Here is a 21,315-nt window from a genome sequence, read left to right on the forward strand (position 1 = left end):
TGTGAAAAATATTAAATAAACGAAATAATAGTATTGGGAGTAAAACAGGCTAATACGCCCAAGTGTATTATAGACGATACAGTTTTCCCCCTTGCGATGATACAATCGGGTAAATTATGCAAGGGCGAGACGTGGACGCATGATTTTTACGACAGAAATAGGTGGATAGGGAAGAAAAAAAAAGTAGAGCTATGTTTATGAGGACTACACATGATAACATTATTCTCACTGATGATTGCCCCACATAAGACAGCACAAATTATTCCATTCTCTGGGGTTATCTCTACAAAAGCGGAAAAGTCGTATGTAATCTTTTCTTTGTTTTTTTCTTTTAGATTCAATTCCAGGCGCAACAAATATTCTGTGTTTTCAACTGAGATTGATCCGAGGAGTTGAAGAAAGGAGAACAAGAGAGGGAGACGCATCTTTCTTCCTCGAATTTAGATATGCCCAAAAAGAGATGTGTTCGTTAAAGTTTTTCTCATTTGAAATCAAAATGTCCCGACTTTTTTCCTATAAGTTTCTCAACTGTAATAAGCTGAGGGGTGGGGGGTAGTAAAGATTATGTTTTTATATGATGGAAGTAAAGCTGACTGGAACTTTCAGAACGGGACGTGAATGGGACCTCTATGTTGTTGATTTTTGGATTCCTATCTGACTTGGAATGTCGGTGAAAGAAAACAGAAACATCAGGAAATAAGCCCAGATCCAACCCAAGAGCTCGAATTATCTAGAAAGTTTTTTGAACGGATTCAGTTGAGAAAGTTTTTGGGCAGAAGTTTGTCTTTTGTCACCAGGGTTTTGAACAATAATTTCTTTCCCCCTTTAAATCCCATATCTTTGTTTTTCTTTTTAAAACAAAAGCAAAAAAAAAAAAAATCCCGTAGTGAAATGAAAGCGTAAGACCTACCAAAACTAAATAATAAAGAGGCACAATTTAGAAGAAAAAAAAATTGGACGAAAAAAAATTGCAAAGGAAAGAAAAGTCACCACGCGCAACATAAAAGTTAAATCGTTACACACTCACACACATTGGAGGTAAATGGCGCGGAGGGAATATGATGCAGTAGAGGTAAAAGTAAACCCAAAATCATATTTTTGTTTTTCAAAAGAAGCCGTCGGAGGGATCGGGAACGTGAGCGGAGAAAAAGGATTGTTTTTTTTGAAGCGGCGAGGACGGGTAGTACAGAGTGGGAGAAATGGTTAAAAAATAAAGGGGAGACTTGATCAGATATGTCAACGGTATTCTGACTCGCCTAAAAATTGTTGAATGCTTTTCCTGATTTTTCACTTATTTAGCAATTAGTAGCCGAGAGACAGATTCGGCGCATTTTTCTTTTGTTTATAAAGCAGCTACAGGTACACGGGGAACATAACTCGGGAGACAAAAGAGCGGCAGGCGACAAAGAGGGAAACCAAAGCCAATCTAAAGAGTGTGAGATGAGGACGTGAAGAGAGACACACAAATTAGGGAAGAAGAAGAAGAAGAAAGAATTGATATTTCTCACGCTTGCCGAGAAACGATATGGCTATTATTGTCCGCTCGAAGGAATTCCCGACCTCCCGTCCAAAAAGAAAGAAATTTAAGAAGAGCAACACACGCACACACAACTAATTAACTACACGATACTTATTTCACTATCCAATCAAAAGGAAAACCAAGACAAGTTAAGAAGGATATTCTTTTTTGTTGTTTAAGGAGAGAGGGCCAAACTTGATTGTAGGGTTGTAGTATATAGTATTACATCGCCAGCAAACTCTTTCAGGCTGACGTCGAGGTGCGGTGGGTGGGATATTATTATTTTCTTATCCTCGTCAACTCCTGCCCGGACGTTTTTTTAAGAGCTGCCCGAATGTTGCGTTGGGACCGCCCCTTCGCCACAACAAAATACACATGTACACTCACGCACACACACATAATTATTATTTTTTTTTAGCTTTTTTTTCTTGAGGAAGATGGTCGATGTCGGTGTGAGAAAGAATTATTTACGGGGGCAAGGATAATTTTGTCATGGCGAAATGGCCTTCCCAGCAGATTCTAAATGCACACACTACTCTCTCTCTCTTTTGCTTTTTTTCGATTGAAAACGTTTTTTTTTTTGAACGAACGCTGAAAGACGTTTGTAGCGCGGGAGGAGGGGCGATGATGTTTTGTTTTTTTTTGGTATTTTTTTTTTAGATTTTTTTCGAAATTGATTACAACTGTATCGAAGAACAAAGATAATAAAGGTGGTTCTCTATCCTAGGTAAATTTTTTTGTCCGGAAAAAAAAAGAAAAGAAACAAGTTTGACTTTTTGTTATTAACGCGCGCCGTTAGTTCGATTTCAGATGTCCTCTCAACCTCTTAGGGGGGAAACGAATGAAATGCTTTTAAACGCGAGAAAGAAAAGAAAAAACTGGGAGCGGTGTTGAGAGAGAGAGGGGGGGGGGACAGTGGATTGTTAAACAAACAGATCGGTAACGAAAAGAATTGTCAATTTGATTTTGTCGTTTTTCTTTGAAGTAGATACGGTCGAGGTCGGGATAAGGGGAAATGCTGATTGGGCAATTTCACGATTTGCTTGGTCCGTACTACATCCACATGCTGAAGGGAGGGGGAAATGCAATTGTAGTTGAGAGCTACTAAATTATCTCTAACCCTTTCTCACACCGCTCTTCCCGTTACTTCGTGTTCAGAGATGATTTCAAGGGATAGGGGGGAACAAATTCAAGTGTTTTTTAAATTGCCACAAGGGAATTAAACATTTTAAGTGCAAAGTCTCGTTTAAAACCCCACCGCAGTATGTGTTTCGACTCCCGCCATAAGCGTGAAAAATATAATGAAAGACTTGACGGCCGTGGACAAATTATTCTTTTGCGCCGGGGATGGCTCTGTTAAAAGGGACGTGTGAAATGCTCCTCCTTGCACGACAGATCAGAGATGTGGTGGTGATGATGGTTGGTGACATGAAATATGTGTTGGATATTGTGCTCGCAAGCTGACCTTCCAAACTAGCTAGAGAAAAACAGCGTCAAGTCTCGTGGAAATACAACAACCCCACACTCCTACTCCATCCTGATCCGCATCCGATATACACGTGATGACCAAGAGACAACTTACTGGGGAGGGAGGAAAAACTTCACGATGACTTTTAAGCAAAGTACATGACTTTCTTGGTATCCGCGTGAACAGTGATAGCACGAGCCATGGCGCCTGGCGTGCGATCTTCGCTGCTGCCACTTTGATGCGAACCTTCTCCACTGTTTCAATAGAAATAGAAAATTTTAGTCATTTTCTAGGCGTTGATTTAACGTTCAAAGAAATGTACCTGGTGTAACTCTTAATGCAATCCTGTAGCGATCCTTCCCCACTGCAAATATTGGAAATCAATAAAGGATTAATAAAGTCTTGTTGCCAACCACCGTCATTTAAATATTACCTGTCGTGCTCCTTCTCCACTAAGTGGTATCTGGCACGGAAAGCCACCAGATGGGCGTAGTAAGCCGGCGCCGGAATGGAGACGGAACGAGTACAGCGCACATAAGTATGACAAAGCTGGTAAGTTAAGCACTGCAATTCGTCAGCGTCAAAGTGGTTGTCATCCCACAAAACGTGATAGTGGCTAGGACGGCTAGTACCCTGTACATAAAGAAAAATACATTAAATATCAAACCACTGAATAAATATTAAGGAAATAAATTGTCTCACCTGAATGCCTTGATGCGAGCACAAGTAAAAGTCGAACTCGGTTGGGTGTGTAATGCCCGCGTCGACAGTGGTACCGGCGGGAATGTTTCCAGATTTGCCAGATTGCTCTTTCTTGTCAGCACAGAAGAGCCTGGTGTGATGGCGCTTCTGAACCACGATGAACGTGATACCTGGTTTGTAGTCAGGTTCCAATTTTATGCATGCCTCGCGGATAGCGGTCAACTCATGTTGCAAAACCTACAGAAAACGTGTCGTTTATTCGAACGTATTTCTTTTTTAGAAAGCCAAAGTTAGTTTAGTCTAGTAGAATGTTGCTTACGGTGCTAAACTGGCCTTCACTGGCGCCATCGCGATACATGATAATTCGGTTGGGTTTGAACCTTGTAGTTTTGTAGAACAAGATCAATAATTCCCTGGGAAAAAAAAGGAAAGTTCATCAGCCTCAAAAACACATGAAACTCAATATGCGGATTATCAAAATGTCAAATTTCTTACCGGACCATAGCACTGAGCTCTTGAATAACTTCTTGGCGGTGTTGTTGGACGCGAACAGTTGCAGCGTATCTCGAAGGATGAGCATCCATCGAGCCCACAACGGCTGCGATCGACGGCTTTTTGTTGTCACCAGCTGGAGGATGAGTTATATCGGCCCCAAGGAAAATGACAGGCTCATTGAACACCTAAGAAAACAACACACATGAGCATTTTCGTGTGAAAAGTAGTTGATTTACGTTTTACCTTAGGACGAATGGTAGGAACAAGGATACTGTTAACACCACCAAGTTTAACGTTGATCTTCAGACACAAATTGGACAGAGTTTGAGGCGATGTTTTGTTGACATTCTTTGCTTGTACGCACTGTGTGGCCATGCCAAGTACAGTATCGCCAACACGTTTGACTTCGGCTATTGGAATAATCAAATTAAAAACCTTCATTATTGTCGATGTCGACACAAGTAGAATGTGTAAATGATAGTACCGTAAACAGGAGTTTTGCCCGGTAGAACGACACACACCAACTGGAGACCTTGGAAGGTTGACTTGAGGTAGCGGAACATAGGCTCCACTTGATCGGGGCCAGTGGCATATTTGCAGAAACAAGGTTGGCCTAAACAATATTCAATTTAATGACAACCCATTCTCATAATCCACAATTATTTCGTTATTACCAATGATGGGCATCCCGGCGTCATTACTTATCTTCTGCAATTGCTGTGTGAAATTTCTTAGCGCATCTTCGCGAACTGTTCTTTGGGGTGCAAAGCAAGCGATTGCCCAAACGCGAATCTCCACTCCGGTGAAGAATTGCTTGCCACGCATATCCCAGACACCTTGATTAGGTAGCGCCTGTTGCTTAGTCCTTCCCCCATATTGCAGTTTTGGTGGCGGAAGCACACGACCGCGCACTTCCATCATGCTGCAAAACAAAGTCGAAGTTACATTTTTAATATGTCACTCGTAAAGAATTGCAAATCAATAACTGACCTATTGGAAATGGTCAATCCAAACTCCTGAACGTAGGGATCGTTATTGAAGTCGGCCTTTCGAATAAGATTATTGATCTCACGCTCACGGTCGGGAGCCGATCGGGCAGTGGCTTTGATCATGGTCGATGTCTGCATATCAGTCAGTTTCTTTATGCATCGTTGCCCGGCTACAATGTTGCAAACTTCCAGCGGCAAATAGGTGTGCTTGTGCTCTTGTCCAACCTGCAGGAGAAAAAAATTGATTAAGAGATGTAGGGGGATATGACCAAATTAGAACCAACCTGCAGGCAAGGCAGATGCGGGTAGCGCAATTTCATTTTGTATTTGTCCAGGAAATATTTGGCCACTGTACACTCGACAGTTTGACCGTTCTCCAACTGCAGTGGGAAAGACTGCATTTGAGCTGGACGGCGAGTAACGTTGCATACACGATATTTTCGTCGCATTGTTCCACAGTGGGTAATTTCAATTTTTAAGCCTATGGGGATTCAGAAATAGGAACGTTAATCAAGATGCACAAGAACAGGGATGAGGCGACAACCCACCAGCGAACCCACCTTTGATCTCTTTGGTAAATTTTACTCGCTGAGAATCCGTTAAAGGTTTTCTCTGCTCGTTAACATCGCGAATGTCTAACACTTCGCACATAAATTCGATCACTGGTTGCGACTTGTAAAATGCCGTCGCCGAGACGTCAATGTTTAGCATCATTTTCCATTGTGAAGGGCGGACAGATTGATGAAAACCAAACCAAACCTCACGTCCACCACCTAACGGATGATAATAACCATCAGGTGATGAAAAGAAACTCCGACCCACTGGAGTATAAGTCATTGAAGGTAAATGGCGCATAACCACGTCGAGAGCCAAAATGGCATCCATCGGAATTGTACGAATGCGACCTAAGAGGAGAAACATATTAAAATTGCGCTAAAGGTAATCGGCAGTTGTAATAAACATACCTTCCAAAGCTTCTTCGAGAGCGTAGAGGGATACTTTGGCCAACCATTTGATAGCTACATGGAAAACACGATCTTTTCCCTCTCCGGGCAGGGTAACGTCTAATTCGACTCTTTCATTGCCGATCGGCAGAGGATCTCGGGTATACAAGTTGCTTCGACCATCGAAAACGGGTTTTAATGCTCCAAATATTTTGCTGTAGGCATGCACCATCGTCTCGATAATCTCCCTGTAAGTTTGTATGACGAATGGTAAACAAAGCGAAATCCAAGACGATTTTAAAGATGAATTATTCTCTCACCGATTGACTTTTCTCGGGCACTTGTCTGGTTGAATGCTGATATCATAGTGGTGAATGTATCCTCGTGGCATAGATATTTGAAAATGATTTGCTCTTAGCATGATAGGTCTACCCTCACGACCAAGATTTGGACGACGTGGACAAACAAACATAGGAAGTTCTGGTGCCGCAGCTTGCGGCGCGGCCGAAGCCATAGGTGGGGGCTGTTGAGTTGGTGGCATCATAGGTGGAACCGGGGCCATAGGGGCCATGGGAGTCATTAATGCAGTTCCGCCTCCACTTCCACCACTCACTCCACTCAAACTTGTTCCACAATTACTACTGGTACTGCTGCTACTACTGTTACTTCCACTTCCCACTCCGATACTGGATACAATTGACTGGGCTCCAACACCTGAAGGGCCAAGTGCTCCTGCTGCAAATAGAAATAAACAAACGGGAGTTAGTACATCTGTTTCGAACAATAAAAACAAACAACAAGATACAACAGCAACAAAGAAGTCTTTAACCGGCAATATCAATGGAATTCATCTTCAGTTTGCACGAGAATAATGTTACTGCGCTGAAGAACTATGGTGCATAATGTGAAAGACTAAAGATCTTTAGCCAAACTTACAAGTGTACTAACGTTCAATGTTCGTTTCTACGCAAACAAACGTTTCTTAATCTTAATTAAGTGTAAACGTAGAGGGAATCGAATGAAAAGTATAAATGACGCCAGCACGCCCCTGTTCCTTCACTTTACTTATCATTACCCCAGACGACCGTATACGGAAGGAAAAGCAAACTCAAGGTCTTTTAAAAACTACTTCTCTGTTCTAGTGAATGTATGAAAATATCACTGAGTGGTAAGAGCTTTTAATAGAATAACAGATGAGAAACACTGTAGGGCGGGGGTCGAAACAATTTGCAGAATCGAGGGCAACTTACGCTGTCCAACAGGGTACATAATACGTCAACACGATTCCACATCGACAAGTTTGGCGCTGTTAAAAAAATCGAAGGCTTTCGAGAGAGCAAAATTGGTGTAGAATAACAAATTCCAGAATGGATGGATGGAGTAACGAATTATTTAAATGAAACACCAAATGAAACGAGGCACACAACGACGCACGGAAGTTGTGGCACACAAAACCCCACAAAGGCCGTCCGTTTCCCTTCCTTCGTTTTATCCAAGATGGCGGCGCGACCAGACGCAAGGGAAAAATCCCTCCCAACAACTTGCAACGTCGTTTTGAAAAGTCCACATTTAAATTTTTATTTCTGTCATTATCAAATAGTTTGTCGCAATTGACAACTTGATTAAAAATTAGTTTAGTTATTCTATTTTATTATTTCAGGGTTTCATCTAATTTAAATGTGAATTTCGAGGCACGGTTTTTGTTTAGTAACTTGGGCTGTAGCAAATGGAGGGAGGTCAAAATCCAGGGGAATCCACAACTTTCACAACACAATTTTTTTTTTTTTTTTGTAATTTCTATCTAATTTCTCACGCTAGTTTTCCTGAAAGTTAGTGTAGTGTCATCGAGTGCCCGATGTTGTTGTCATTGTTGTGATTCGAACAAAAAAACTTACACTCCCAATTCATCTGTCAAAACACGACAATGTTTGCAATTGCTTCGAATTCTATTGGTGCTGTCATCATCCGGACAGTGTTGTTCGCCAAATTGGTAACATCGCTGTCAACCACCACTAATCGGAGCCATTTGACAGGTAAACAAACCCGAGTTGAAATGCGAGAAAAGAAGGGGGAGAATAGTAAAAGAGATTGAAAACTTACTGCCATTGACATATTTATCCATAAGAATATGAGTAGTGTTGAGAGTACAAGCGACCCCCATTTTGCTCAACTAAGACGCACAAGTCGACTACCCTCCTACTGTGTGTGGGGAAACAGAATGTGTTGTGTCGTGTGTGCGATTCGTGTAATGCGCAGTACAATGCCGAAAAATCGCACGCACGGCGACGACGACTGGGGCGATAGGCAACAAACCGCTGGTTTTGAGATATCAGCCCTTCACAATCTCATGTGTGGAGAAACGAGAAAAAACAAACAACACGCGCACTAAATAATGAGCGACTGAAAAAGCAGTTTTTGGAGGTTTCCTGCACGTCGATTGACAGGCGGAGAACGCACTTGGGCTACGACCACGCAGTGTCGAGTCGGCCTAGAGACAATTCTTCTTCTTCTTTCACCAACTGTTGTGTGCAGAGAAGAAAGGAGGGGGAAAACCTCTTTGACCCCTCTGGTTTTTTTATTTTCTTTTATTATTATTATTATTTCGCCCCCTCTTTCTCTTTTTTGGGGTACGTCTACAGACTTAACCCGGTTCTTCCACCACCACCCTACCCGCAAGCCAATGAAAGATATATCCACCTCCCATTAGAGAAGTATTTCCCCCTCCTTTCTCTTAAGATAAAACGCAAATCCCTAGAGATGGAAAAAAGTAATAACCATGAAATTCTTGTTTAATGACGTTTGACATTGAATTTTTCGTAGTTTGTTCGTAATGAAGTCCTCAGGGTCAGCCGTGAAATATATTTAGCAAACGTCGATTTCATTTTGACGCGTCATTTGTGTGTCAAAGATGCAACACATGGTTGCTTACCAAGACGGTGCGTAGTTGGTCCTGATTCGTCCCGTCGGCGTCGGTTCGAAGCGACACCTATTTTCAAGTTTCAAAGCTCACATTGAATCGTCTTGCGGTTTTAGACTTGAACGTCAGATGGCGTTGAGTTTTCCTTCTCCAAATCAAATATCGATTTTTCCGCGTTTTTTTATTTTAAAAATGAAAATTTACTTTTATAAACTCGATTTTCATTCTTAGAAGCGCGTTTGGTGTCTTAGAAGTCTGCGTAACTTTATTATGTTGCTAGGTTATTCTAATAGAATTGGTTTCGCTAAAGACATGTCATGAAAGTCTTTGTTGTTGGCCAACTTAGTAATGAGATAAGGTAGTAGTAGTAGGTTATGGACTCGCTGAATCCCGACAAATAGTTTATCAGACCTGTAATGCCGCAAAACTTTCCCCCGCGGGAAAATGTTATTAAGCGACTCGGTTGAGGAGGAATAGGACGCGAAAATTGAATCAATGGAAATATAGTGGCTTCAGGCCAAGATATTTTTCGTTCATACAAGAGTTCGTTTCGTATAGCTTGTTATCGTGCGTACAAAACCGGGTTCCCTTTTCTCCTTTTTTTCAAAGGTTTTCATCTGGATTACTTTTTTGGCATAGATTTGCCATAGGAACAACGTCATGGGGCTTGCAAGAACTTTTATAGATAGGGCGGTGGGCATACCAAAAGCGGCCACATGACATGGTGAATAACATCGGCAAGATGACAGCCAAGTTTCCAGCGATCATACATGTGTGAACGCAGTCGAGAGAGAAGATTTGGGGCGATGGGGGGGCCTATAAGACGTGTGGGCGAGATGCACAACCGGAAGTAGCTGGATCAATACGCCCACCCCGACTTAAATAACAAATTGCCATATTGTTTTCGCTGCTGTTTTAATTCTCTCATTCATCATTATATACACAGATGGTGCAATGCGTTGCTACAGTTGCACTTCTACCGAAGAGGGTAGCCAATGCCAGACGAACCCCTCCACCTTACCTCATGGAATATTAGATGGCTGCACGCGGGAAGCTTGCACGATCGTGAGAGTAGAACAATGGCCATCTCAGCGTGTCAAGTATGTATGAATCGATATGTCTCCATCTGAGACAACATGTTTTGCGAAGATTTACAGAGAAAAAAGAAATAATCCGGAAAACTGTTTAGGAGTTTCTATCGTGGATGTGACGGGCGGACCAAAGTATTTGAGCAGAACAAATGCCAAATCGAAAAGGATGAAAGGACGTGCTTTACGGCTTGCGTGGGCGATTTATGCAACCACGGAAACGGCTTGGTCGACCACATTGTTCATTCAGGATCGATCCTTACCGGATCCAAAGCTGACGGCTGGGTCTTAACGGTGACAACCGCTGTTCTCCTCGTTTTCTCCGCTATATTATTATCCGGTAACGCCTAGTTTCGGCCCGCAGCCTCACGCCATTCACGAACTAATCAATACACACATACTATGTACATACTCTGTTGATATATTGCGCTATTGCATCACATTCTCGTGTGGTAGAATCGGTGATGATGAAGACTTGGCTGCTAGCCCGATTAGGTGTGGCACTCTTGTCCCGGGCTCTGTAATCAGAAATGAATTAAACAACTTCAGTAAAAAGATTTCCAATATCCGTTTTTTCCCTCTTTGTAGAAAATCTGGGACATCACCAATGAAGATCCTGGACGAGAGCACAAAGAAGTCTAAATGGAAACACTCAATCACGTTGTGCTATGCCCAAAACAATAAAACTGAGAGTAAAGAGATTCGCCATCCATCTTTATTTGATAGATAACTGCACTTCTCATTGGTGAAAAAAAAAGAAAAACAGCCAACTCGATCTCTGTTCATTCTAAAAGGCGAATAGAATTTTAAGGATCGATACGAGCCGATCTTACTCGACGATAAATGGAACAGCTTGTTCCCGCAGTGCTGTTGAACTTTTGGCGATCCCAGTTTCTCAGACTGGAGATGACGCTGCGAAAACTTTCATTTATATACAACACAAAGGCAACAAAGGGAGTGCTGTACCCAGATGGCGATCATAAATGAAGGAATAGGAGAAAGAGTTTACTGCTTGCCAAAATAACAAACAATGCAAGGCACTTCAGACAGATTGCAAGTTGGTTCCGCGAAAGTTAAATATGAGCTTTATAATTGAATCGCAGATTGTTCCGCGGCGAAAGCAAGACGACAAGAAACGCCATGTTTATTTTTGATTCGGCAAAACGCTTGTGTAGTTTACAGGATATATTCGTGTTTATTGTTTATGAGTATACCTACTCTATTTGATATTTGATCAAAGAATCTATTATGAAGCTTGCCGTGCCAAACGTCTATTAACATTTCAAATGCTATGGCAACGTCACAGAACAGTGTGTTTGCACACGAATAACTCATTAAAAATGGTCGCTTGAAGGAATTGGCAAGCTGCTTCAAACAGCTTCTCCTGGTACCCCTAAACAAAGAAAAAGAAACCGATGGATACCAATATAAAGATGCAAATGCCAAGTGATGTCCTTGCTCGTTGGGTGTACAGACAGCGTCCCATCATGAAGTCAATGACCTTTTCCAAACGTCGATGGACACAGTAACGAAACTTTTGGGTACAAATGCACACACACATGTCCCCCATAAACTTTTCCCTTGACAACTAGATGCCAATTGCTGGACTAAATGATTTTGTACAAAGTTCATTTTTCTCCGATTTTCCCCATGTGGTTGTAGTACTACTATACGATAGAAAAACATTTTATCGTTAACTTTTTTATCCAGAGTTATTGAGAACATATTTTGTCATATCAATAATTTGTTGTTTAATTAAATGAAATCACAGTTCAAAGTCTTGGCTGCATCCTGCGAAGCTCGTCACGAGCTTGAACTGTGGAAACCTTGAACTCAACGGCTGAACGAACAAGCGAGCGGCCATTGAAATGTTGCTTGCGGCCAGGTGCTGCATATGTTGCTGATATGGTTAGTATACTGGTTTGGTCGTACCTTTCTTACTTCCGCATCTCCACGCCTTATTAGAAGCACTGAAGGACACTATACTCCACACACATAATACCTGCATCAGTAAAATTATCGGAGTTAAAAGATTTGGAATGAGTCCAAAAGTCTATTTGTGAACATTGTCAATGGAAAAATTGAGGGCCGTTGAGGGCCCCGCGACAGTTAACGTACCAAGGTACATAAACTTGCATGGTGACGTAGATCTCTGACTGCGTGTGGAATGTCGTGAAGGTCACGCAAAACCCACGAAAGGAAACCGATTAGGCTGGTATTTTACTGCTGTGGAAGTTACCGGCCTCAATTTAAGTAGGTTTACTCTGAAGGATTTTTATCGAATAGAAAGTTACTGCAATTTTCCATCTGCTCGACTGCGTGCGATTACTGTATGCTTTTTTTTTAACGGTCTTCGGTTGACCGCTAAAATTTATATTTACATCTGACCGAACCGGTACCGTTTTTTATGTTGTGTGGCTGAAAGTTTTTCCCGCTAGATGACAATGGTGTGCATGCTGTTATCAAGGATCCCGGCACTCTGGTTTGTTGTTGGCTGAAGATCACACCACACCGAAGAAAACGTGAAATTCTGTACGAGTCTCTCTCTCTCGGTCTTCTTGTGAAGACGTTGCATGAGGGGCGTAACGTGAGGAATACGTTATTTCTTTAAAGTGAAACAATTCTCCCCAACAACAACAGGTATTGACGCCAAACGTTACTTCAAGGATTACACCAGTTTTCTTAAAAGTTATTTTTTCTCTGAAGGAATTCACCATGAGCCCCTTTATTGTAGCTTTCATCGCGTTTATTTTGCTATTCATTTTCCGAATTCTAAATATTGCGAGTCAGCCCAAAAAACCTGAAATCCTGTGCAAAGATAAGAAATTTGAAGCATTGTTGAGAGAAACTGCCCCAGAACTGGAACAAGCGTAAGTGACAACTATTAACAATTGTTATTGTTCTTCTTGAAACCCAAATTATTTTCACCTTGTTAGATACATTCCAACAAGGATATGGGGTTTCAGTGGTCATATTCAAACAGTAATGCACAGTTTGATTGGAAGGAAGAAATGTCCTTGGCCGATTGGAGAGAGGGTGTCACTTCTTTTGGATGATGGAGCCACCCTGACTTACGATGTTTACCAACCTCTTGATGTCCACTCTTCTGGAGGTATATTAGAATTCTTATTACAAACTTTTGCTGAATTTACTTACATTTTAAATTTGTTTTTATAATGTCAACAGAGGATGTCACTTTAATCCTATGCCCTGGTATTTGCAACTCAAGTGAATCTATATATATTCGCACATTTGTGCATCATGCACAGAGAAAAGGCTTCAGATGTGTAGCTATCAATCACATTGGAGCTATGAAGTCAATTAAATTGACTTCTCATCGAATTTTCAGCTATGGCTGCACAAAAGATTTCCATGAAATGCTTGTCAACCTTCAGGAGAATTATTTCCACAGCAGGATGGTTCTTGTAGGTTTCAGTATGGGGGCCAACATTGTTACCAAATATATGGGCGAAAAACGACCTGATATGCCGAAAAATATCATGGGTGGCATCTCTATTTGTCAAGGCTATGACGCACTCGGGTATAACGATAACGTTGTTAAATATTGTTTTATCAACGTTTTCCTGACTGTTGGACTTTTCCCCTTCTATAGTGCTATGCAGCATATGTTGCTGTGGTCAAACTTCCGTCGGTTTTACTTGTACATCATGACTGAAAATATGAAACGCGTCCTAATGGCTCATCAGCAACTTGTTCTGTCCGAAGACGTCAAATCTCGTTATCAACTATGTGAACGCAGCATTTTGTCCGCTGCAACCCTACCTGAATTTGACGACGCTTATACTAGGTATTGAAATTTTCTCATAAATTAATTCAAACATGGCGTCAACAAATTCTTTTTTCAATTGTTCGACAGACGAGTAAGTGGATATGATTCGATTAACGACCTCTACACTCAAAGTAGTTGCTCCTTGTACCTGGATAATATTACGATTCCCCTGGTTTTTATCAATTCACAAGATGACCCAATTATTCCTGAACCCTTGCTTAGTTGGCCTAAGCAATATGCCGGTTAGTTTAAAACACGTTCGTAGTATTCTCGTTGTTATTCTAATATTTGCTTTTTTCGATTTTCTAATATTTTTTTTTGTACATTTCATCTTCAGAAAGTCGCGATAGGTCTGCCTATATTTTGACGTCGCACGGAGGTCACTTGGGTTTTTATGAAGGAGGATTGCTCAAACCCAATCCTGTTACTTGGTTAGTAAACTCAAATATTTTATTTGTTCTTCAAATTTGTTACTGAGCAATACTTTCCTTGTCAGGTTGGATCGCACAGCTGTCGGAATAGCCGACGCAATTCTACGTGATACGCACAGCAAGTCGCTCTAAATCCAAAATGTCCATAACTATTATCAGCAAAGGCAACAACAATACTATCTAAAAATCAAGCAATCGTAACTTACTAAAAGATTTGTTGACTTAATCAACTTCGTTACTTTATATAATACATACTACATGGATTAAAGTTGGAGAATTTAACCCTGTTTCGAATCATTCTGTAATGAAAAATACCGTGCGTACGTGGTCTGAATATAAGGCTTTTTACGGTGCTCAGTTCAAACTGTTTCGTTCAAGTGGATGGCCGGTCGATGACATGCGTGATTCAGCTATTGGCAAACCTGTTTTTTTTTTTTCACGACCACTTTTCATATGGAAACAAGTGGCGCTACTTTTAAACGTCGCTCATACTAAACACCCTAACAATATTTCTATCACGATTGGTATGTCAACTGCTTTTTTTTATAAAAGATTTTCGAACGAACTGATTAGTAATGTTTCCTCCCATTATTGCCATTTCTTCTAAACAACGGTAAATATGGAAGCGTAATATCATGGTTACACCTATTGTGCCTCACACTATGGGGTGCAATCGGCGCAATAGCAATGCATTGACTTTTGTGAGCTATCTATCGATGTCTGCCTCCATTAAATGATTGTTCTGATACTGAAACATGATAGGAAGAATAGATTAGAGGTTTTTTTCAGTCTAGCACCAAATTTTACTCCCCACGCCCCAGGATTACTCTCACCCAAAATGGAATCTTTTGGCGTTTTGGGCTTTCGCCCGTTAGCGATGAAACTTCTCTATTCTTATCGCATTCACGCTATGCAACAGCGAACGTTCAGCACTTGACACAAAAATTTTCAAGATGGAAGAACGTGTCGAATATTGGTCGAAAAGGTGGCAAGCCGAAGACGCACCTTGGCACAAAGCTGATGTTAATAGGTTTCTCATGAGTTACTTTGACCAAGTTTGTAAAATCAAAGAAGGGAAGTTACGCATAATCGTCCCTCTGTGCGGAAAAACACAGGATTTAAGATGGTAATCAAAATTCAGATTTGTAAAACTAATTTTATTGAGTTAACATCTGATTGTGCATTTTACTTATACATTTTTTTTTAACTAGCTTTATGACCTAGGACATGAAGTTGTTGGAGTTATGGAGTAGATGGAGTAGAAAAACCAATCTTGGAATTTTTCAAAGAGCAAGGCCTAACCTACACTAAGGGGAATGAAGGAGGACTCCCGTACTATGTTGTAAGTTACTTATTTAACTTTATTTATTAAATCGTCGTACTTATTTTGTTCTTCCTAGAATGATGATGGACGGCTTAAAATCTATTACTGTGATTTATTTGCCTTGAATCCAGAAATTTGTGGCAAGTTTGATGGAATATGGGACCGTGGGTCTCTAGTTGCTCTACTGGCTGAAGATAGAGACAAGTAAAAAATAATGATGAAGTTTTCCAATTCATTGTAGTTTTTAAATAAAATTTTTCTCGTCCCCTTCAACTCAAGGTATGCAAAGCTCCTGAAAAGTGTGTTTAATGAAAATTTTGGCTATCTGATTCACACCATACAATATGAGCAGTCACAATATCCAGGGCCTCCTCTCAGTGTGCCAATTGAAGAAATGAAATGTCTATTTGGTATTCAAAATTATTTTAACATTAGTAATGCTATAATCAATAAATCACAATAATGTTTAATTTAGGTGATATTTCTGAAGTTGAAACACTGTTGAATGTCAGCACAAAGGATGATCCAACGTCACTCATCCGATCAAATTTCATGGGATCATTGATCAATGCTACAAAAATATATTTTTGCTTAAACCCAAGGCTTAGTAGCTTCTGAATACTAAACAGTTATGGCAGATTCAAAACACTTACACATTTAACATTTTCAAATTCCAAAACCTACTATGTATCTTAAATAGCATGATGAAATATATAATGGGAATCATTCTTGGTTATAATTCACAAACGAACTAAAAAAAAATGTTTCTCTCAGTGCTTTTTCTCACATCGCGTAGTGCCATAGACAACAGTAGTGCGTACTGGTGCGTACGTGTTTAAAAACTGCTGAGTAATGCTGAGTTTGGATTTTGCTGACTGACAACTGACAACCATTGATAAAATGATTTTGTCGTCTGCTTTTCTATCGTCTGCTCCTATAAAAGTAGATTGTACTGAATCTGAAACGTCAATTTGCAATTAAATTTCAAGATGGAAGAACGTGTCGAATATTGGTCGAAGAGGTGGCAAGCCGAAGACGCACCTTGGCACAAAGCTGATGTTAATAAGTTTCTCATGAGTTACTTTGATCAAGTTTGTAAAATCAAAGAAGGTATGTTGCGCATATTCGTCCCTCTGTGTGGGAAAACACAAGATTTAAGATGGTAATCAATATTCAGATTTGTAAAACTAATTTTGCCTAGTTAATACTGACATTATATTTCTAAATTAGGCTTTATGACCAAGGACATGAAGTTGTTGGATTAGATGGGGTAGAGAAACCAATCTTGGAATTTTTCAAAGAGCAAGGTTTAGCCTACACTAAGGGAAATGAAGGAGGATTTCCATTCTACGTTGTAAGTGACTAACTGTCTTTTACTTACCTGTCATATTCATTCAAAACTCTGTCCTTCCTAGAGTGATGATGGACGCCTTAAAATATATCACTGTGATTTATTTGCCTTGAATCCAGAAATGTGTGGCAAGTTTGATGGAATCTGGGACCGTGGATCTCTTGTTGCCATATTAGCTGTGGAGAGAGAAAAGTAAATGCTAGTGCTTAGTCCATTAGAAATTTTTAAACAAATGTTTCTATCTAGGTATGCAAAGCTGATGAAAAGTCTGCTAAATGAAACATTTGGCTATCTGATTGATACTATGCAGTATGATCAGTCACAATATCCAGGACCTCCTCTTAGTGTCCCAGTTGAAGAAGTGAAGCATCTATTTGGTAATCTGAAGACTCCCAGTACAACTAGCACTGCTCATGTACTGACAATATTCTTTGTTCTACTTAGGTGATACTTGCGAGATTGAAACGCTATTGACCGTAAATACGAATGCTGACCCTACTTCACCCATTTCGGCAAAAATACGCTGGAACATTGATGAGTGCTATGAGATTATTTTGTTACTTAAAGCTAAAGTTTTGTAAATAAAAATTTTACCAAATATCCAATATCCAAATGGTGATAATAATAAAAGTGAAAAATAATAATATTCACCTCCATTCTCCTATCCCCTACACTGCGTTCGTGACAGTTCTTTAAACTGTCAAGTACGACTGACAAGCATTGATAACGTGATTTATCGTCTGCTTTTCTATCTGAGACGTCAATTTGCAATCAAATTTCAAGATGGAAGAACGTGTCGAATATTGGTCGAAGAGGTGGTAAGCCGAAGACGCACCTTGGCACAAATCCGAAGTCAATGAGTTTATTTTTATCAAGTTTATAAAATCAAAGAAGGAAAGTTACGCATATTCGTCCCTCTATGTGGGAAAACACAAGACTTAAGATGGTAGTCAAAATTCAGATTTGTGAAATGAATTTTGCCTAGTTAAGTTGATGCTGACACTATGTTTATAAATAAGGCTTTATGACATAGGACATGAAGTCGTTGGATTATTAGATGGGGTGAGAAACCAATCGTGGAATTTTTCAAAGAGCAAGGTTTAGCCTACACTAAGGGAAATGAAGGACCCTGTAAGTGAGCAACTGTCCTTAATTTAACTGTCACATTTATCCAAAATTGTGTTCTTAGAGTGATGATGGAATCTGGGACTGTGGATCTATTGTTGCCATATTAGCTATGGAGAGAGAAAGGTATGCAAAACTGATAAAAAGTCTCTTAAATAGACATTTAGCTCTCTGATTGATACTATGCAGTATGATCAGTCAACACTTCCAGGACCACCTTTTCTCAGTTGAAGAAGTGAAGCATCTATTTGGTAATATGAAGACTCTTAATAGAACTAGCACAGCTTATGTATGACCACATGTTTTGTTTAATATAGGTAATACTTGCGAAGTGCTGTTGAACATCAATACGAATGCTGGCCCAACTTCATCTACTTCGTCGGAAGTACGCTGTAACATTGATGAATGCTATGAGGTTATTTTGTTACGTAGGGCTGAAGTGTTGTAAATGAGTAATATTAAAAATGTAGCGAATTCAATATACAATTCCATGATAAAATTTTAATTTAGAAAGTCCTAATTTACAATGACAAAAAGTTTTGAATGTTTTAGTTTATTAAAAAGCAATTCACAATTGAATGTACGCTATAGGAATTTTTTTGCTTAACTGGAAAACATTTAAATACGAATGCCAAAGTGAACCAACAACAAAAGTCAACTATCATATGAAACAGTTTATTTTTCGTTCCACAATATAATAACCAATCCAATATAAACATTTGAACTTACAAGTAGTAGATGTATGAAACTTGATAGTTCTGGATGAATTCTACCCGGTGATGTTAGAAAAAGAAACAAAACCACGGTCGAATTCACCGATAAATACCAAGTACTCGGAGAATGCACAACATATTAATCACCAGAATACAAGAGACCTACTCGATGAAATAGAATACAGCAACCGGACGAGTGTGGGTTCTAGTCATACCGACTAAATTTAAAATACAACTAAAACCGAACTCGCCGACTGACGTATGCTCAACTAGAAACTTAACAGGACAACTTTAAAGAGATGTTGCTCCGTCGACAGCAACCCACCGAATAAACTTTTTCAAATCCACCAAAGACCCCAACAGATCTGAGCCACCCCCTTCGGCAAAAGAGGTCACAAGAGGGTAAAACGGCCGGAACAAGTTCACGAGCTCACCCTACTATGAGAGCTCGCACAGGATTGGTCCAAATGTGCCACACGTGTCCGACCCCATTCCAGGTCAACGGCAGCTAACGGGATTCGAGGGGAGGTCATAAAAAGAAAGTTGTGAATACCGAAAATGAAATAAGGTCAAACCACCCTCGACGGTTGAAATCCTGAGATGAGCGACATCTGGAACGCAGTTTTCAAATGCCAAACAGTCCAAAATAGAAGTTTAAGATTCATTCACCAAGGGCGAACGTACCCAGTGATTTGCATATAATATGAATCAAACTGAGTAAAGTTCCCCCCTGATGCTTGGCTCGACTAAACAATTATACATGCAATGAAATAAAATATCAAACCACGACACACCAGCGGCTGAATCCCGTGGTGCTATGCAACCAAGAATTCAAGCTAAAATGTCTAGCACATCATCCACTAGACTCAGCACTGGGGGGCTGTGTACACACAAACACAAACATGCACGTTAACGAGACGAACGAGTATCGTTATCTAGTAACTACGACTGTGATAGAAATAAGACAATTGAATCGATTCAGAAAAATCGACAATTCAATCAACCACAAGCGGTAGTTCCTAGGTCCCGTTACTCTACACTGGAGAGGTAAGTCACAATTGTACATTTTAAACGTCGAAAACAATTCCACTTGTTGCCTTGCTGATCTAGCTTTATGAACTTATAAACCTCATACAGCTAGACCACCAAAGAAAAAAGCAAAAATAAAAATACAACCTGTAACAAGAGAAACGCACATAGGTAGATTGTTGGTTGACGTCGTGGACGAGTGTCAGATCTAGTCACGAACATGAGGACAACGCGACTAACGATCCCCACTCATCGACGAAATCCGACCGAGTTTTGAGTCGACTGCACCAAGTGGATGATACTGAAAGAACAAGCAATGTTTACTAAAAACAGGAGACATGAGCTCACAATTGACAGTTCGAATGCAAGAATTGAATTGACTTGACGAGTGCCGAGACGAGCCACTTTATGGGAGCTGCATTTCCACACCTTCTTTCCGAGCAGCCTCCCATCCCTATAACGCCGCTGGTGGTGGGGGGACTGTTTCGAGGTCGAACGAGGTTAAAATCTCTTCTCATCCCTACACCTTTAATGGCGTCTCTACCTTTTCGACTGCGCAGCTTCCCTTCCTCATTTAGCCAATCAACCTTGATCGACCAATTGAAACAAACAATTTAGACAAGGGATTTTCAAACTGTTGGGGAAAACGAGACGACTCCATTTTGTTTTGGCCTGCACACAAAGAAATGGGGGGAAAAACAAAAGACGGCGAGATTTTCAGGCCGTTATAAAAGCCGCTGGGAATCTCAAGGGAGTCTGTGGCTCTACATTTTTATTTCAGGAATTTTGAAAAGATGAAAATTGTGACTCCCACTTGACTCTAAATGCAGCTACCAATTTAACAAAAGAAAAATGGCAATGACCTCGCACGACCTTCTTGTTTTTTTGTTTGTTGAAGGTCAACAGCCTCAACGAATCTCAATTGTTAACATTCAAACTAGTTGAAACTTGAAAGCAATCAAATGTAAAATCTGGAATAAAACACGAAAATCAAACAAAGTAATGGCCGCCTTGCTTACGCCAAATCGGATAACGATGCCAAAACGTTTCAGTTTAAAGTGTCGAAGATTTCAAAATTTCCCAGGAAATGATTACGAATGATTCACGAGTTTACACAAATAGAGCGATAAGATTTAGCAATCACACAGATTACTTCACATGTAGGAAGAAGAGATACTTACGAAAGGGTAAAGAAGTGGACCACGTGTTGAAGAGATCAGTTTTCAAATAAGTTGATGCAGAATTGCAGATAATCTTTCCAACAGATAAGTGAGAGAAATATGATCATCATAAGAGGAAAAGTAAATCGAGTAATTCAGTTGCCATAAAGTTAGATCGAATTAAGTTTTCGAATTCCATTACGTGACTTCGTGCGTTGCGTCGAGGTCAGACGGCTTTCAAGGGTATAATGGCCACCATAACAGGGTTGA

The 21,315-nt window shown here is 40.3% G+C and overlaps 3 protein-coding genes and 1 long non-coding RNA gene across 9 annotated transcripts; 2 read left to right on the forward strand and 2 right to left on the reverse strand.

The window, feature by feature from the left end:
• Nucleotides 1-33: 33 nt before the first annotated feature.
• On the reverse strand, nucleotides 34-8,794 carry LOC124196059 (protein argonaute-2-like). 4 transcript variants are annotated; one of them, XM_046590850.1, is made up of 15 exons: nucleotides 8,218-8,794; nucleotides 6,438-6,852; nucleotides 6,139-6,365; nucleotides 5,734-6,078; nucleotides 5,458-5,654; nucleotides 5,175-5,398; nucleotides 4,859-5,106; nucleotides 4,669-4,797; nucleotides 4,428-4,594; nucleotides 4,185-4,369; nucleotides 4,009-4,102; nucleotides 3,690-3,926; nucleotides 3,421-3,620; nucleotides 3,310-3,351; nucleotides 34-3,241 (listed from the first exon to the last, which is right to left on the reverse strand). In XM_046590850.1, exons 1-15 carry the CDS (start codon nucleotides 8,276-8,278, stop codon nucleotides 3,133-3,135), a joined length of 2,880 nt encoding a protein of 959 aa, XP_046446806.1. In that variant the 5' UTR covers nucleotides 8,279-8,794; the 3' UTR covers nucleotides 34-3,132. The 4 variants fall into 4 exon arrangements, with proteins under 4 accessions (XP_046446806.1, XP_046446805.1, XP_046446807.1 ...); XM_046590849.1 differs by having other exon boundaries at nucleotides 5,722-6,078; nucleotides 8,218-8,583; XM_046590851.1 differs by lacking the exon at nucleotides 8,218-8,794 and adding an exon at nucleotides 7,368-7,623 and having other exon boundaries at nucleotides 5,722-6,078.
• On the forward strand, nucleotides 8,019-12,756 carry LOC124196069. Of its 2 annotated transcripts, none has more exons than XM_046590863.1 (4): nucleotides 8,019-8,150; nucleotides 9,981-10,134; nucleotides 10,224-10,462; nucleotides 10,711-12,756. In XM_046590863.1, the coding sequence occupies exons 1-4, from the start codon at nucleotides 8,042-8,044 to the stop codon at nucleotides 10,731-10,733; spliced, it is 525 nt and encodes a 174-aa protein (XP_046446819.1). In that variant the 5' UTR covers nucleotides 8,019-8,041; the 3' UTR covers nucleotides 10,734-12,756. The 2 variants fall into 2 exon arrangements, with proteins under 2 accessions (XP_046446819.1, XP_046446821.1); XM_046590865.1 differs by having other exon boundaries at nucleotides 10,227-10,462.
• Nucleotides 12,617-14,696, forward strand: LOC124196065 (abhydrolase domain-containing protein 2-like). Of its 2 annotated transcripts, XM_046590859.1 has the most exons (8): nucleotides 12,617-12,762; nucleotides 12,812-12,992; nucleotides 13,059-13,234; nucleotides 13,309-13,663; nucleotides 13,736-13,930; nucleotides 14,000-14,154; nucleotides 14,250-14,343; nucleotides 14,409-14,696. In XM_046590859.1, exons 2-8 carry the CDS (start codon nucleotides 12,838-12,840, stop codon nucleotides 14,473-14,475), a joined length of 1,197 nt encoding a protein of 398 aa, XP_046446815.1. In that variant the 5' UTR covers nucleotides 12,617-12,762; nucleotides 12,812-12,837; the 3' UTR covers nucleotides 14,476-14,696. The 2 variants fall into 2 exon arrangements, with proteins under 2 accessions (XP_046446815.1, XP_046446816.1); XM_046590860.1 differs by having other exon boundaries at nucleotides 12,628-12,762; nucleotides 12,829-13,234.
• Nucleotides 14,011-21,271, reverse strand: LOC124196072. The gene is made up of 3 exons (XR_006875578.1): nucleotides 21,067-21,271; nucleotides 15,726-20,472; nucleotides 14,011-15,650 (listed from the first exon to the last, which is right to left on the reverse strand). It is a non-coding gene; the product is annotated as an uncharacterized LOC124196072 (long non-coding RNA).
• Between the last annotated feature and the right edge of the window lie 44 nt (nucleotides 21,272-21,315).

The sequence above is a fragment of the Daphnia pulex genome, chromosome 6 (assembly GCF_021134715.1).
Source record: "Daphnia pulex isolate KAP4 chromosome 6, ASM2113471v1".
NCBI classification, from domain to species: domain Eukaryota; kingdom Metazoa; phylum Arthropoda; class Branchiopoda; order Diplostraca; family Daphniidae; genus Daphnia; species Daphnia pulex.

What these genes read in the sequence shown, in the direction of transcription:
- LOC124196065 (XM_046590859.1), top strand. Translation starts at nt 12,838, where the DNA reads ATGAGCCCCTTTATTGTAGCTTTCATCGCGTTTATTTTGCTATTCATT. An exon ending in GCCCCAGAACTGGAACAAGC is followed by an intron (nt 12,993 to 13,058) that starts GTAAGTGACAAC and finishes TCACCTTGTTAG; the next exon opens with ATACATTCCAACAAGGATAT. An exon ending in TTGGCCTAAGCAATATGCCG is followed by an intron (nt 14,155 to 14,249) that starts GTTAGTTTAAAA and finishes TTTCATCTTCAG; the next exon opens with AAAGTCGCGATAGGTCTGCC.
- LOC124196069 (XM_046590863.1), top strand. Translation starts at nt 8,042, where the DNA reads ATGTTTGCAATTGCTTCGAATTCTATTGGTGCTGTCATCATCCGGACA. An exon ending in TAATCGGAGCCATTTGACAG is followed by an intron (nt 8,151 to 9,980) that starts GTAAACAAACCC and finishes TTATATACACAG; the next exon opens with ATGGTGCAATGCGTTGCTAC. An exon ending in TGGCCATCTCAGCGTGTCAA is followed by an intron (nt 10,135 to 10,223) that starts GTATGTATGAAT and finishes AAAACTGTTTAG; the next exon opens with GAGTTTCTATCGTGGATGTG.
- LOC124196059 (XM_046590849.1), bottom strand. Translation starts at nt 8,278, where the DNA reads ATGGGGGTCGCTTGTACTCTCAACACTACTCATATTCTTATGGATAAA. An exon ending in CGCATCTGCCTTGCCTGCAG is followed by an intron (nt 5,399 to 5,457) that starts GTTGGTTCTAAT and finishes TTTCTCCTGCAG; the next exon opens with GTTGGACAAGAGCACAAGCA. An exon ending in TGCATTAAGAGTTACACCAG is followed by an intron (nt 3,242 to 3,309) that starts GTACATTTCTTT and finishes CTATTGAAACAG; the next exon opens with TGGAGAAGGTTCGCATCAAA.